General features: G+C 42.0%; 1 protein-coding gene across 1 annotated transcript in view; it reads right to left on the bottom strand.

Annotated features, from left to right (window-relative positions):
* Window positions 1-14,872, bottom strand: part of TEX10 (testis expressed 10) — a 52,825-nt gene that overhangs the window by 6,196 nt on the left and 31,757 nt on the right. Inside the window, exons 11-12 of the mRNA XM_069958564.1 lie at window positions 7,269-7,349; window positions 3,213-3,391 (exon numbers count right to left, since the gene is read on the bottom strand). Of these exons, the coding sequence (XP_069814665.1) occupies window positions 3,213-3,391; window positions 7,269-7,349 (260 nt within the window). The remainder of the gene's footprint in view (window positions 1-3,212; window positions 3,392-7,268; window positions 7,350-14,872) is intronic.

Below are 14,872 nucleotides of genomic sequence, written 5' to 3'. Positions count from 1 at the left end.
ACCACTTAGGCAAAGTAATGTCACTTCAAGTTAGCGTTTCATTCTAGAAGTCTTAGAACCAGGGTTGTGGAGTTGGAGTTGTGCAGTCGAAAAAAAATGTACCAACTCTGACTCCAGCTTTAATTAAAAAAAAAAAAAAATCTTAGAACAATTTAGAATTGAGTTTTATTATGAATTTTATAAAAAAGTTTTGCTCATCAATATATATTTTGAGCAACATTCTAATAGAACACTGCCCCTTTTAGATAAGGGGGGGGGGGGTTGTTTCTGAGCTGGAAGAGTCCTTTGTGTGGGGGAGATCTGTGCCGTTTTCTTCCTGGATGACTGTATATGAGCAACAGTGTAATATGAAGATATCCTGTATAATAAAGAGGAGACATAAGTAGTGTAGGAGTAACATCTGTCCTCAATGTGGTGTTTTTCCTTAGTGTTCTATGGCTGCAGCTGTGTGTGTGTATGCTATGGCTGCAGCGGGCTGTGTATGCTATGGCTGCAGCAGGCTGTGTATATGTGTGCACACTATGGAGGCAGCAGACTGTGTATGTGTGTGTGTGTGTGTACATGCTATGGCATGCCCCCACACCCATAGTGACCCCCTCTATATCACTATGGCTGACCTCTATATTACAGGTATCCGGCATTGTTAGCAGTGTTTCTGTGTGTATGGTGAATATTTAGTTAGAAACATAGAAGATTGTCAGCAGGGAAAGACCACCTGCTCTATCTAGTCTAGTTGTGAGTAGTTCAGGACATAGAGGCTGGAGACTAGCTGTATCCACACACACAGGAGAATCTGCTTTACAGCTTTCCTCATTCCCTCAGAAATTGCCCCTGGATCATGTAGGACAGTGATTTTCAACCTTTTTTGAGCCGCGGCACACTTTTTATACTTAAAAAATCCCGGGGCACACCACCAACCAAAATGGCACAAAATGACACTAAAACAGTACATATTATACATATAGTTAATAATATAGATTCTAAATGTATTTATACTCACTCAGTGTGAAACCTGAGCCTATTTTCTTCTCCCCCCTGTGCTTCTCTCCTGTGCTTCTCTCCACCATACTTCTCCCCCCTACTTCTCCCCCCTACTTCTCTCCTGTGCTTCTGTCCACCATACTTCCCCCTGCTTCTCTCCTGTGCTTCTGTCCACCATACTTCTCTCCCCCCTGCTTCTCTCCACCATACTTCTCCCCCCTGCTTCTCTCCTGTGCTTCTCTCCACCATACTTCTCTCCCCCTGCTTCTCTCCACCATACTTCTCCCCCCTGCTTCTCTCCTGTGCTTCTCTCCACCATACTTCTCCCCCATGCTTCTCTCCACCATACTTCTCTCCCCCCTGCTTCTCTCCGCTGTTTCTCTCCCCCATTCCCATGTTTCTCTCCCGTTTCTCTCCCCCATCCCCATGTTTCTCTCCCCCATGCTTCTCTCCCCTGTTTCTCCCCCATGCCCAGGTTTCTCTCCCCCATTGTTTTCTCTTGTTTCACAGGGGCACCATAGTTTGGGGAACTTTCCCCGCGGCACACCCGACCATGTGTCGCGGCACACTAGTGTGCCACGGCACACTGGTTGAAAATCACTGATGTAGGACATTAGGGAGAAGCTGCTGAGCCAGTGTGATAAATAACTCCCCTGGTATATGACTGGCCATTTATGAAGGAGCAGGAGTCTGAGTCAGAGTTGGTCGGTCCTGATAAAATTCAGGAGTTGGAGCTGCGGCTTACCGACTCCACGGCCCTGATTAGAACATTTACTAAGGAAATATGCTACGCTAAGAAGCTCCAAAAGGAAAGACTGCACATCTGCAGACAGCTGTTTCACGGTTATTGCCCCTTCATCAATGCAGAGGAGGGTGTTGGATGGGTAGGGAGAGACCTATTAACATGGGTTAAAAGGATACTAGTCCTTAAAGCGACTCTGTACCCACAATCTGACCCCTCCAAACTGCTTTAACCTTCGGATAGCTGCTTTTATTCCAAGATCTGTCCTGGGGTCCGTTCGGCAGGTGATGCAGCTATTGTCCTAAAAACAACTTTTAAACTGGCAGCCCCGTGCCCAATGGCCGTGGCTTAGATTGTGTATGCATTAGGCTGGCAAAACCTCTCTGTCCCTCCTCCCCATCATTGGGAATGCTCCAGGCAGATTGTCTCCTATTCATCAGCTGTGTAAATACTGAACATGAGCTGGATTGTTAAGGCACCTGTGCAATGTTCAGACAGGAGAAAATGTTCCAGTGGCATTCCAAATAATGAAGAGGGTGGGGAGGAGGGACGGAAGGGTGGTGCAAAGTTAGGGCACAGATACTCCCGTTGGGCACAGGGCTGCAAGTTTAAAAGTTGTTTTTTAGGACAATAACTGCATCAACCGCCGAACGGACCCCAGGACAGATCTTGGATTAAAAGCAGCTTTCCGATGGTACAAGTGGTTTTATTTTTTTTTGGGGGGGGGGGGGGGTGTATCAGTCGCTTTAAGTAGAATCCATCATAAAGACGTGTGGAGACTTAAATCGACTCTGTACCCACAATCTGTCCCCCCCAAACCACTTGTACCTTCGGACAGCTACTTTTAATCCAAGATCTGTCCTGGGGTCCGTTCGGCAGGTGATGCAGTTATTGTCCTTAAAAAACTTGAAAACTTGCAGCCCTGTGCCCAACAGCCGTGGCTTGGAGTATCTCTGCCCTAACTTTGCAGTGAAAACTAAAAAGTGCCTTAACGATCCAGCCTAGAAAATCTGGGAAGGATATGCAAAATAGCTCTCACACCACAGTGGTGTCCCTTCAAGTCAGTTTTACTCCAATTTGGATAGGCCTTTTTATAGCTTTTGCTGCTCTCCCCACATCTAATCCAGAAGTATATGGCAAAGATGTTCTAGTCTCACACATTTATTTTCTATTTTGTGGTTTGCAAAAGTCAATGATCAGCTTTCAGATGGAAGTAATTTCCCAGCCAGCATAGATAACACATTAATATCATACCATGAATTGCTAAGATGTGGTAAAAGGTGATAACCACTATGACTGCACTTTTGCAGAAATGGTCAAGATAATTCTGAGTATCAGTTATTGAAACCTGACCACCAGTGTAAAAGGTGAACTCGATCTTTTAAGGGGTCTTCTCATATCTGCAGAGACCCCCTAATGATCCCAAAAACTGTTTATTGCCTATCCAGTGGCTAGTGAATAACTTGCCCAAATTATTGTTTTTAAATACCTTTTCAGTACATGTTCACCATCCTTCTCAATTGTCAACAAGAAATTGAAAATACTGTAACAGCTGGAAGCCAAGAACACATGAAAACTCTCAGTTGGGTTGCAACTTTGGTCAAGAAGACTGTTAACAGCATGCAAAATAGACCCAATGGTACTGTCAGGAATTACCACCAAGCCACCCTGTGAGGGAGGGAAAAAAAACATGCAATTAAGTTAAATCTATACATCACTCTACTAAAAGTACAAAAGAACAGCTAGCCACAAGGTACTCTGTAGATCCCCAGCACTGAAAGCAGTTTTATTTCCCCAGTGTTCAATGAGAGTCCCCTTTATAATCATGATGTGGACACAAACCATAGTAAAGGGTTAAAGCAGCTGGGATCAGGGGTTATTCAGATCCTGGCCGTTCTCAGGAGGCAGCTCTCAATGCTGGAGCTTTTAGAGACATCTGCATTTGTTACAGCAGGGGCTGTCCAGAGCAGGAGAACCCTTACAGTAACATCAAAAGATATTTCTGCACTGAGCACTTCCTGCTGTCATTGGCAATCACCATGAGGATAAGAGTTTTAACATACATATGTTGTGCTGTTTCTAGAGAGGAGTGAACCGGGTTCGAGTCGATCCGAACCCGAACGTTCGATATTTGAATAGCTGGGGCTGCCGAACTTGGATAAAGCTCTAAGGTTGTCTGGAAAACATGGATACAGTCAATGACTATATCCATGTTTTCCACATAGCCTTAGGGCTTTATCCAACTTCAGCAGCCACTGCTAATCAAATGCTGGGTTTGGGTCGCTTCGAGCATGCTCGAGGTTCGCTCATCCCTAGCTGTTTCCCATTACATCAGGTAAAGGCCAATAATCAGTCTGTGCAAAAGCACCAGGGATCAGCCTCGAGTGAGCAAACACCCACACATTGGCTAATTTGATCTTTTGTGGGGCTGTAACAATCAGCGTTATCAGCAGCACATCTTATCTAAACAGGAGATGTGCATCTGATACCACTGCATGTTAATGGCTGCAAGAACACAGCGATCGTTGCTGCAGTCTGGCCTTGCTAGACTCATGGGCAAAGACAATAGACATTACAGTGTGCTCTGTGACCTTCGAAAATGTCATTCCACAGGGAGCTGCTATTGTCTCCACCTTCTACTGGTGTCAAATGTTGCTGCAATGCTATACAGAGCCTTCTATTATCACCACAGAGAGTCACAGCTTTGTTTTATCCACAAAAGGTGAGAATAAAAACTAAAAAAAAATATAAAATATCAGGATTTTGTAATATAGAGAGAGGGGCGGCGATCAGACGTGTGGGTGTTTAAGGGGGCCGGGGCTGTAAGCAGGCAGCGGATCCGCTGCGTGTATGGGACCCATTGAGATTCACAGTACAGGATCCGCAGCTGATTTCGCTGCAAACTCAGCTGCGGATCCGGTAGGTGTGAACGCACCCTTAAAATGTTTAACCTAAAAATCTTATTTAAAGCAAATGTATCAGCAGTACATTTGCTTTGAGATTTTCAAATGGATAGAAGCAGCGTGGGTAAGCCGATGCCATGGTCTTTTTTTGTTAGTTTTTTTTAGCTGCGTCCCGGTTCCAGCGCCGTTTTATTACGGGGCACTGGCCGGGGGTCAAGCACTGGAGGTGGATCAGGCCATCCCCAATGGGAGGCCCCTCTATGAAGCTGCTCCATTAGAATCGATGGAACTGTATCAGATGGGGTTCCTCTAAAAGGGGGCCAGCCAGCCCGCCTCCAGTGCTTCACCCCCAGCTGGTGCCTGGGAATTGAACAGCACCATACATAGGAACCGGACTGCGGTTCAAAGAAAGGACAGCGGCACCGGCTTCCCCACGCCGACGCCGTTCTGTCCATGTTAAAATCTAAAAGCGAATGCACTACTGGTATATTCACTTTAAACAATAAGTCATTTTCTGATGACACATTCCCTATAACCAAACTGCTAATATACCGAAAATAGTGCCCTCTGCCCTATAGGGACATATCAGTAGGTTAGAGGCTTCTGCTTTGTTATACAAATTACCAATATACACTTATTATGGGAAATGCTTATAAAGTGCTTTTTTTCCCTGCACTTCCTGGATAAAATGGTGATGTCACGAGCAGATTCCTAGAGCTGTGCGTGCTGTGGCTGCTGGAGAGGATGATGGCAGGGGGACACAGGGCAGGAAGTGAAGCCTTGATGCAGTAGTAAGTGCAGGGGAAAAAAACACTTTATAATCATTTCCCGTAAAAAGTGTATATTGATGATTTGTATAACTTTTGGGGCAATACAATACTTTAATAAAAAATTTTGATGGACTTCTCTTTTAAAGTCCAATGCTTCCTTCTTATTGTGCATTCTCCCCTCACTCCATCCCTGCTAAAATGTCATCCATGTCAAAAACATAGCTTAAGAACAACTTGTGTTTGCTCTGAGTTTACCATAGACTAAAGGCCCTATTCCACGGAACGATTATCGGCCGTATTCGGACGATAATCGTCCTGTGTAATAGAAGAATAGAATAAAAGAGCTAATAGGAGCAAAAGAAGCTAGGAACTCAAAAGAGCACAACAGTCTTAGCGAGGGCTCAAAAGGTGGGACAAATAAGGTATTAATATGCTATGAAATGTTAGTGGCAGGAAAACACTTTTTAGGCTATGCAAGCCAAGCCGCAGGTACATAGCAAGTTTCCCGGCTTAAAACTACAAACCAGTAAGACAATTTAGAAAGCTGTGTCCACATGTAGTATTTTGGTTCCATTCCCGGTTTTGGCTACAAAAACTGACCAAAAGACTACGTTAGCCCAACAAATCCAATAAATGTCAAGCTATTACCAACCAATAAAGTGTTTATAGCCCGTTATAAAATAAAAAGTTAAAGGGGTACTCTAACAAAGAAAAATGGTTTTCAAATCAACTGGTGTAAAGTTATACAAATTTGTAAATTATTTTAATTAAAAAAAAACTCAGGAAGAAGGTACTATCTTGCATGTGTTTTGGTCCTGCCCGGTGTTGCGATCCTTCTGGGAGGGTGTCCATGATGTCATTACTAATAAATTAGGGATGCAGGTGCCTTATGACCCGGCCTTCTATCTCCTGCACCTGTCTGAGATCCTGATCAAATCGTATAAAAAGTCTCTGCTCAGATTCCTGGTAAACGCAGCTAGAGCCTGTGTAACGGCGCACTGGAAGTCCACAACTCCCCCTTCCGTTGGCCACTGGATTCGGAAGGTGGCGGAGATCCAGAGGATGGAGGAGCAGACAGCGTCCCTGCGAGATACTGCTAGACGTTCTCTGGCCCCATGGGCTGCTTGGACGGTCTTTGAGGGTACAGATGACTATAAACGATTGCTTGCGGTATAGAGCTCTTGGGCGGCTTTCTCTTGAACCCTACGATGTACCCAGGGTGATTATGCTGGCTTGAAGCCTACTGTTGTGTCTTGTTTTGGACATTCTGTCACTTATATTGCTGTTGTATTACTATGCTTGCATATGTTTTTGTGGTTATGCGGTTTGCATTACCCATTGTTATCTGTTATATGCAATGATACCAGTACACAAAAAGAAAAATTTTGAAAATGTTTATAAAGAATTTAAAAAAAAAATCTCAATCCTTCAAGTAGTTATCAGCCACTGTATTACCTGCAGAAAGTGGCGTTTTCTTTACAGTCTGATATGTTGTCTGCTGCCACCTATGTTCCGGACAGTTCCTGTCATGGACAGAGGTGGCGGCAGCAGAGACTCATATCAGACTGGAAAGAAAACACCCCTTCCTGTAAAAAATATAGCAACTGACTATTTGAAGGATTGAGATTTGATAAAAGTAGTAATTTACAAATTTGTATAACTTTCTAACAGTTGATATGAAACAAATTAAAAGGGAGTAACCCTTTAATAACACATAAAGGAAGATATTAAAGGGGTTTTCCGGAGAGCTGCTTCTTTTGAAGGCTTACTTCCAAGATGTAAAAAAGGTGAAAGTAAGTTTCAGCTGTCTTCTGCTCTATGGACAACCCCTTTAACAGGACACAAAAAGGAAAACATTTCAGAAGAGCTTACCAAATGTTTTGTAACCGCATTCTGAAGGATATCGAAACACTGGTGTCTCGGTCTCACTGAAGACAAACTGTTGCATACTATCTGTTTAAAATACAAAGTGTTACTTAAATATATAAAGCACAATAATTTACCTAAACACTCAGCAGTGTAGAACAAACTGAAATTACATGTACATCTTAGAGGTCAGCAGATGCAATAAAATAAAGGAGTCATTTGTATCCTTACACATTTTGTTTGGTGTTATGGCCCTATCACACAGTAATAATTGTCCGAACATCGCTCCATGTCATAAAGACAATGTTCAGCCAATGAGAACATCGGCTGATCATGTATTTAGGTCCAGACCTAAAATGATCGGCCACTGACCATGTATCACTTTGTGTAATAGTGATGCATGGCTAACAATGAATAAACTGTTAGACATTACCTTGCCACACTCCTGCCCTCTGCTTTCACTCCTGGCACCGTGGCTGCTGGTCCCAGCTAGTGAGCAGCCTGTCAGCCCAGAGAGGCCACTCAGAAGCTACAGCAGAGCACCAGGAGTGAGAGCAAAATGCAGGAGAAAACCAGAGGCAATGTATAATAGTTTAGGGCAAGGGTTGCACGTACATCACTAATGATGTTCATGTAGCCCTGGTTAATCATTGAGCAGTTTAATAGGCCGAGTAAACGAGCATCAATCTGCTTAGCTTACATTATTGATCAGCCCATGTAATAGGACCCTAATGGTGCGTTTACACAGATTTATCTGACAGATCTTTGAAGCCAAAGCCAGGAACAGACTATAAACAGGGATCAGGTCATAAAGGAAACCAGAGAATTCTCTTTCAAATCCATTCCTGGCTTTGGCTTTTAAAATCTGGCAGATAAATCTTTCTGTATAAACGCACTCAGACTCTGTCTATGAACATGTACTGCTTATAAGCCAGGAAAACTCCCAGCATGTGTTGAATAAAGCAATAGACCTTATGGACTTGACAAAAATGAAAAAAAAAAAACACAAACATAAAAATGACAAATTTGTTTTCTGTAGGCATACCTTACCTCTCTTGAGCTAAACTGCACACTGCTGGCTTGTTTTAGACACCAGTTCATTTAAAAACTATCGTTTTTTTCTACGGAGTACCCCCTTAATATCTCATTAGAAACAACTTGACATGGTACAGGTACAATGTGCGGTAGAAAAACAAACAATTGTATTCTCCAAGATCTATAGCGTTCTTATCTTTTGCATGCTAGAGCAGTATTTAATGTATAGTTTTTATTGATACCATATACACATATTCCATATAATTAATAAAAAAAAAAAAATCTCATACACATTAATATATATATATATATATATATATATATATATATATATATATATATATATATATATGATATCTCTACACACACACACACACACACACACAGTTTGTGTTTAAAGGGGAAGTCCGGCAAAAATTTTTTATTAAAGTATTGTATTGCCCCCCACAAGTTATACAAATCACCAACATACATTTATTACAGGAAATACACAGATAGGGGGAGATTTTTCAAACATGGTATACAGTGAAACTGGCTCAGTTGCCCCTAGCAACCAATCAGAGAACACTTTTTTTTATTTTCCAAAGAGAGGAATGAAAAGTGGAATCTGATTGGTTGCTAGGGGCAACTGAGCCAGTTTCACTGTATACCATGTTTGATAATGGTCCCCCAAAAAGCTTTTTTCCCTGCACTTACTACTGCATCAAGGCTTCACTTCCTGGATAAAATGGTGATGTCACGACCCGACTCCCAGAGCTGCCATCATCCTCTTTAGCAGCCACAGCCCGCACAGCTCTGGGAGTCGGGGCGTGACATCACCATTTTATCCAGCAAGTGAAGCCTTGACACAGTAGGAGAAGGGAAAAAAGCACTTTATAAGCATTTCCCATAAGTGTATATTGGTGATTTGTATAACTTTTGGGGGGCAATAATTGAATAAAAACCTTCATCGGACTTCTCCTTTAAGTGTTTTATGTAACCGTTTATTATATATGGAGGATACAATGCATTTTTATTAGGGTTAGGGTTTTTTTTTATGTTTGATTGCAAACTTTTATTTTTTTTTACACACACGTGTACATTAACAAGTGATCTTCTGATCACTGTTAAAATACACTGCACTACCACTTTTATCAGTATATTGTATATGTTGGCATACACAGCCACATGATTGCCATGGAGGCTATTGCAAGCCTGGACCTTGCAGCGGGACTTACGATTAGGCGAATATAGTTGCCAACCCCACTGGAACCCTTACATGCCACGGTCATGAATCGTAAATTACCACTCCGGGTAGTTGCAGCAGAAGATCAGCTCTCCTGCGATGCTGGAGCAGGAGTGCGCAAACACTTATTCTGACCCGGCAGTAGAAAGCCATTGAGGTCAAAATAAGACCCAAGCGCCCTAAAAAGCCGTATTAGCACCCACTAAGGAGTTAAAAGATACAAATCCTACATTTTACAATACAGAACCCTAGCGTTAAAAAGGAAAAAATTACCTTCCTGCAACTACCATAACAAGATTTCTGAAGATGGATATACAAATTAGGGGGCTGATTGAAGAAGCGGTGGATTTATCTGACAGATTTTTTAAGCCAAAGCCAGGAACAGACTATAAACATGGAACAGGTCCTAAAGAAAAGACTAAGATTTCGACTCTTCTCAAATCCATTGCTGGTTTTGACTTTAAAAATCTGTGTAAACACCCCATATGATAGAACTTATTTCCCAGCTGAAACATGTATTGAGAGTGGATTGTCTGGAGGCTGAACCCTATATAGTGTGTGTAGCTACCCTTATCGCAGTGGATTTTATGCTACAGATCCACAGAAGATTTGAGCTAAATAATTGAACACATATGATAAGATCAAACATATAAAAACAGATTATTTTTATCTTAGCTTAAACAAGACTAATTTTATATGACATATACATGAAAAGGAGCTAACTTAATAATCAGAATTCTCCTCCTCAGGGATTTATCTTGGATGATTAATATCAGATAACCACTAATCCAATGAATGGTAATTATTTTATGCAGGCATTTATCCATCTATATGCCACTACAAAGGCTATTTAATAGAGCAATGTAATACACAACACACTGCTAGTTAAAGCAGCTAGACAAAAGTATATGATAAGCATGACTTGTTTATTTGTCAAAGGCTACAATCAGTCATAAAACTGCTTTATTCAGGTGTCCTATGTTAACTGCAATGAATGTTATCAAATGGGACAAAAAAGGAAAACCTTAGTTGAAAGGCTAATATACGTGTCCATAGTAAAGGGGAACTCTAACGAAAAATGGGTTTCTCAAATGTGTGCTCATAATCTAATAACCATCCATTTTATTAATTATCCATTTCATCTTTAAGCTATCAGAGGATGACGCGTTGTCATAGGAAAGAGCTGAAGACAATACACATTTTTTATGCTGCGTTTACATGGAACGATTATCTTGCGAATTTGCACGATAACGTTCGAATTTGAACGATCATCGTACGTGTAAACGCAACGATCGAACGACGAGCGAGAAATCGTTCATTTTGATCTTTGAACATGTTCTTAAATCGTTGTTCGTAAAAAATTCGCAGATCGTTCCGTGTAAACAGTCGTTAACCTATTTTACCTATGTGCGAGATATGCTTAAGCGATCGCAAAACAAATTTTCAGTACAATATATCGTTCCGTCTAAACGCTGATCGTTATAAAAGAAAAATAGTTACTTTGAAGTCGTTAATCGTACGATCGGGCGAATTAACGTTCAGTGTAAGTGTAGCATTAGTTCCTTTATATTCTATATCGTGCCAGGGGTGAATCATGCTAAAGCAAATGCTATTAGTGATCCTTTTTAGTGAAGTTTCCTGTTTTGTCTCACAAGTACTGATGCAAATTATCACACAAAATACTTCTGCGTGAAAGAGGCATAGTTTATAGGTGTACCCCGGAGTCCAGTGAAAGATTTATTTTTTTCCCCCCAAATCAACTGGTACCAGAAACCGACAGACTTGCAAATTACTTCTACTTAAAAAAAATAATAAAATCTGAAGTCTTCTGGCACTTAAAGCAGAATTCCGGCAAAATTTTTTATTTAAGTATTGTATTGCCCCCCAAAAGTTATACAAATCACCAATATTAATTTATTACGGGAAATGCACATAAAGTGCTTTTTTCCCTGCACTTACTACTGCATCAAGGCTTCACTTCCTGGATAAAATGGTGATGTCACGACCCGACTCCCAGACCTGTGCGGGCTGTGGCTGCTGGAAAGAATGATGGCAGGGGGACGCTGAGGGACACAGGGCACCGAGCACCCCTCTGCCATCATCCTCTCCAGCAGCCACAGTCCGCACAGCTCTGGGAGTCAGGTCGTGACATCACCATTTTATCCAGGAAGTGAAACCTTGATGCAGAAGTGCAGGGGAAAAAAAAGCACTTTATGTGCATTTCCCATAATAAATGTATATTGGCGATTTGTATAACTTTTGGGGGGCAATACAATACTTAAATAAAATTTTTTGCCGGACTTCTCCTTTAACCAGCTGCCACATGGCTTACAGGAAGTGGAGTTTTTTTTCCAGTCTGACAAGAGTTCTTTCTGCTGCCACCTCCGTCAGGAACAGTCCAGAGCAGTAATAAATCCCTATAGAAAACCTCTTCTACTTTGGACAGTTCCTGTCATAGATAAAGGTGGCAGGAGGGAGCACTTTTTCAGACTGGAAAGAATACACCACTTCCTGCAGGACATACAGCACCTTTAAAAGGAATTGAAGAATTTTTTAGTTTTTTTAACATTAGTAATTAAAGGACAACTCCCGCGGGACCCCCAAAAAAAACACAAAACACAGACACACACAGACACCATACTCACCATCTCTCCGGTGACGATCGCCACTCGATTCGCCCGCCGTCCGCCTCTCCGTCGCCGCCGTCCGCCATCCAGCGATGTCTCTGACTTCCGGGTCCAGGGGATGGAAAAGGCTGCCAGTGCGCTTGCGCACCGGCAGCCTTTTCATTGGCTAGAGTGCATCACATGGCTTCCAGCAAGCTCAGCCAATCAGGGCTGAGCAAGCTGGAAGCCATGTGATGCGCTCCAGCCAATGAAAAGGCTGCTGGTGCGCATGTGCACCAGCAGCCTTTTCATCCCCATTCACTTTGCATGAAGACGCCGAGGAGGAAGAAGACCCGGACCGCCCCTCGGCTCTGACGTCGTCGTCACCAGATGCCGCCCCGGAGAAGAGGACCGTGACGATCGTAATAGGTAATGTATACATTCTTTAACTTCCGGGGTGGGGGGTCGGGGGTCCGAAAGTGGGGGAAGGGGGCCAGGCCGGGTATTTAACCACATTACAAAGTTATATAACTTTGTAATGTGTGTTAAATGAGCAAAAAAAAATTTTTGTGGGAGTTGTCCTTTAACAAAATCTATATAACTTTTTGGCACCAAACGATTTGAAAAATAAATAAATAAAAAATGTTTTGATGGAGTACCCCTTTAAAAGATAAATCACTGTTATTAATCTAAAAAATACAATAAATGGCTTACATAATATGCAACGAACATTAAGTAGCACAAATGCAGGTGTAGTTATGTGTTTCGGTCATGCTGTGGATTATAACAGCTCATTTCTAACTGACAGTAAAAAGTCTGAATTTTTCATTATGTTGATAAGAATTTTTTATGTGAATTAAATAACCCAAGGCAACAGAAAAGAGAAACAAGGGTTAAAAAAGGGATCAGCCAGCATTTGTCAATTAGCAACATTACACTGCATGTATCTTGCATCTATGAAGACGCCTGGGGCTTAAATGTTTATCATATGAAGTAGCATGTGCTCATATGGATTTATACAATCCAAATAATAATGTGAAACTACTACAGAGAAATCTCACTAAGACATTGGCCGTACAACCACCACATGAATCTTTATTTAAAAGCCAGATATTGTAATTTTAAAGCTTAGTTTAAAATGGGTATTTTGCTGAAACAAAACTTTATATGTTGCTGCCCATGGTGAGAATAATGAATTCCATACTTATTATCTATTCAGTCTCCTTCCCCCAGATCTGAGCTGCTACTTTCTGCTGAAGACACAAAAATCTGTGTGCATTTCTCTTTCTCCACCTCCATCTCTCCCTTCTGAGACAGTTGATGTAAACAAGTCCCTGGCAGACTTTATCTGCAACTTTGTAGCTTCTCTTTAAGGGTATGTGCAAACTACGGAATCCTGGCGGATCACCCGCCGCAGATTATGCAGCTTGTCCCTGCACGCATCTTCGCTGGTCCCATGGACTCCATTCTATGGTTTGACAGATTCCACCTTCCGCCTGAGGAATGAGTGGGTACATTCTTCAGGCAGACGGCGGAATCTTGCAAACCATAGAATTAGGCCTGTGGGACCAGAGGAGATGCGCGCGGCCGCAAGCAGCGGAATGCGTGGCAGGTGATCCGCTGGGATTCCATACTGTGCACAAACCCTAATGCTGGGATGGTTTATCTGAGGTCAAGCTGCTGATAAAAATCACTGTGATTAATCCTCCAGGCATTACAGAGTTGCTACAAAGTTGCAGATAGAGACATGTTTACATCAGCCATCTGGTAAGAGAAGGGATTGGGGGGGGGGGGGGGGGGGGGGGGGGAAGGGGAAGGGGAGACCAAAAGGTTCACACAGAGTTTGTATGTTTTCAACAAAAAGTAGCAGCTCAGAACGAAGGGAAGGAGACTGAATAGATAATAAGTATGGAATGAATCATTAGCCTCACCATGGGCAGCAAAATATAAAAAGTATTTAAGTGGAATAACCCTTTAATAATAGGTTTATTCTCTTCCCTGCCAGAGATGTAAGATCATGGTGTATCTGTAAAGGTTGTTATGTTAGATAATGCAGTTCTGACAAAACAACCAGTCTTTCAATGGAATAGCTTTTGTTTCAGCTTGGGATCCAGGTCTCTTCAGCATGAATGCCATAATTAAAAGGTGTATACCCTTCTAAAGCAATTGAGGCATTTAACAGAAACTTTGCAAGCAGCATAGGCCCAAAAGCTGTATTGTCTGCCTAACTCCTGAAGATATTTGAAAAGCATAGCTCACAGACTATGCTGTTAGTGTAATTACATTAGAGAGAGTGAAAGGTAGGCAAATAATGTATGTATGTATGTATGTATGTATGTATGTATGTATGTATGTGTAGATCTAGACCAGTGGTAGATTAACTGCTTCTATTCTCTGGAACAAAGAGGCTCCTCTCTCCACAGCCCTGCTTAATTGACACCTGGATGCTAAGTCCCAAAGCAGGCTCAGGTATGGAGTAAGGAGGGAGTGAGAGGGAGTAAGGAGGTGTAAGGTTATGTTCACAATACAAAATCAGCACAGAATATCAAGCTAAGTTGGCGCTGCAGACTCCGCTTGAAGCTTAGCCTGTCTCATTGATTTAATAGGATGTCTCACGCACATTCTTCCATCCCCCCAAAGAACTAACATGACCAAAATTGTATTAATCTATTTGTGCTTGTTTGACAAATTTTACTCTAAATTGGAGAGAATTAACCCCTTAGTGAAGCTGTATCGGCTTTTTA

Source organism: Dendropsophus ebraccatus, chromosome 2 (genome assembly GCF_027789765.1).
Source record: "Dendropsophus ebraccatus isolate aDenEbr1 chromosome 2, aDenEbr1.pat, whole genome shotgun sequence".
Taxonomy (NCBI): Eukaryota; Metazoa; Chordata; class Amphibia; order Anura; family Hylidae; genus Dendropsophus; species Dendropsophus ebraccatus.
Note: the sequence above shows the minus strand (reverse complement) of the source record. Positions and strands in the feature narration are given on the sequence as shown.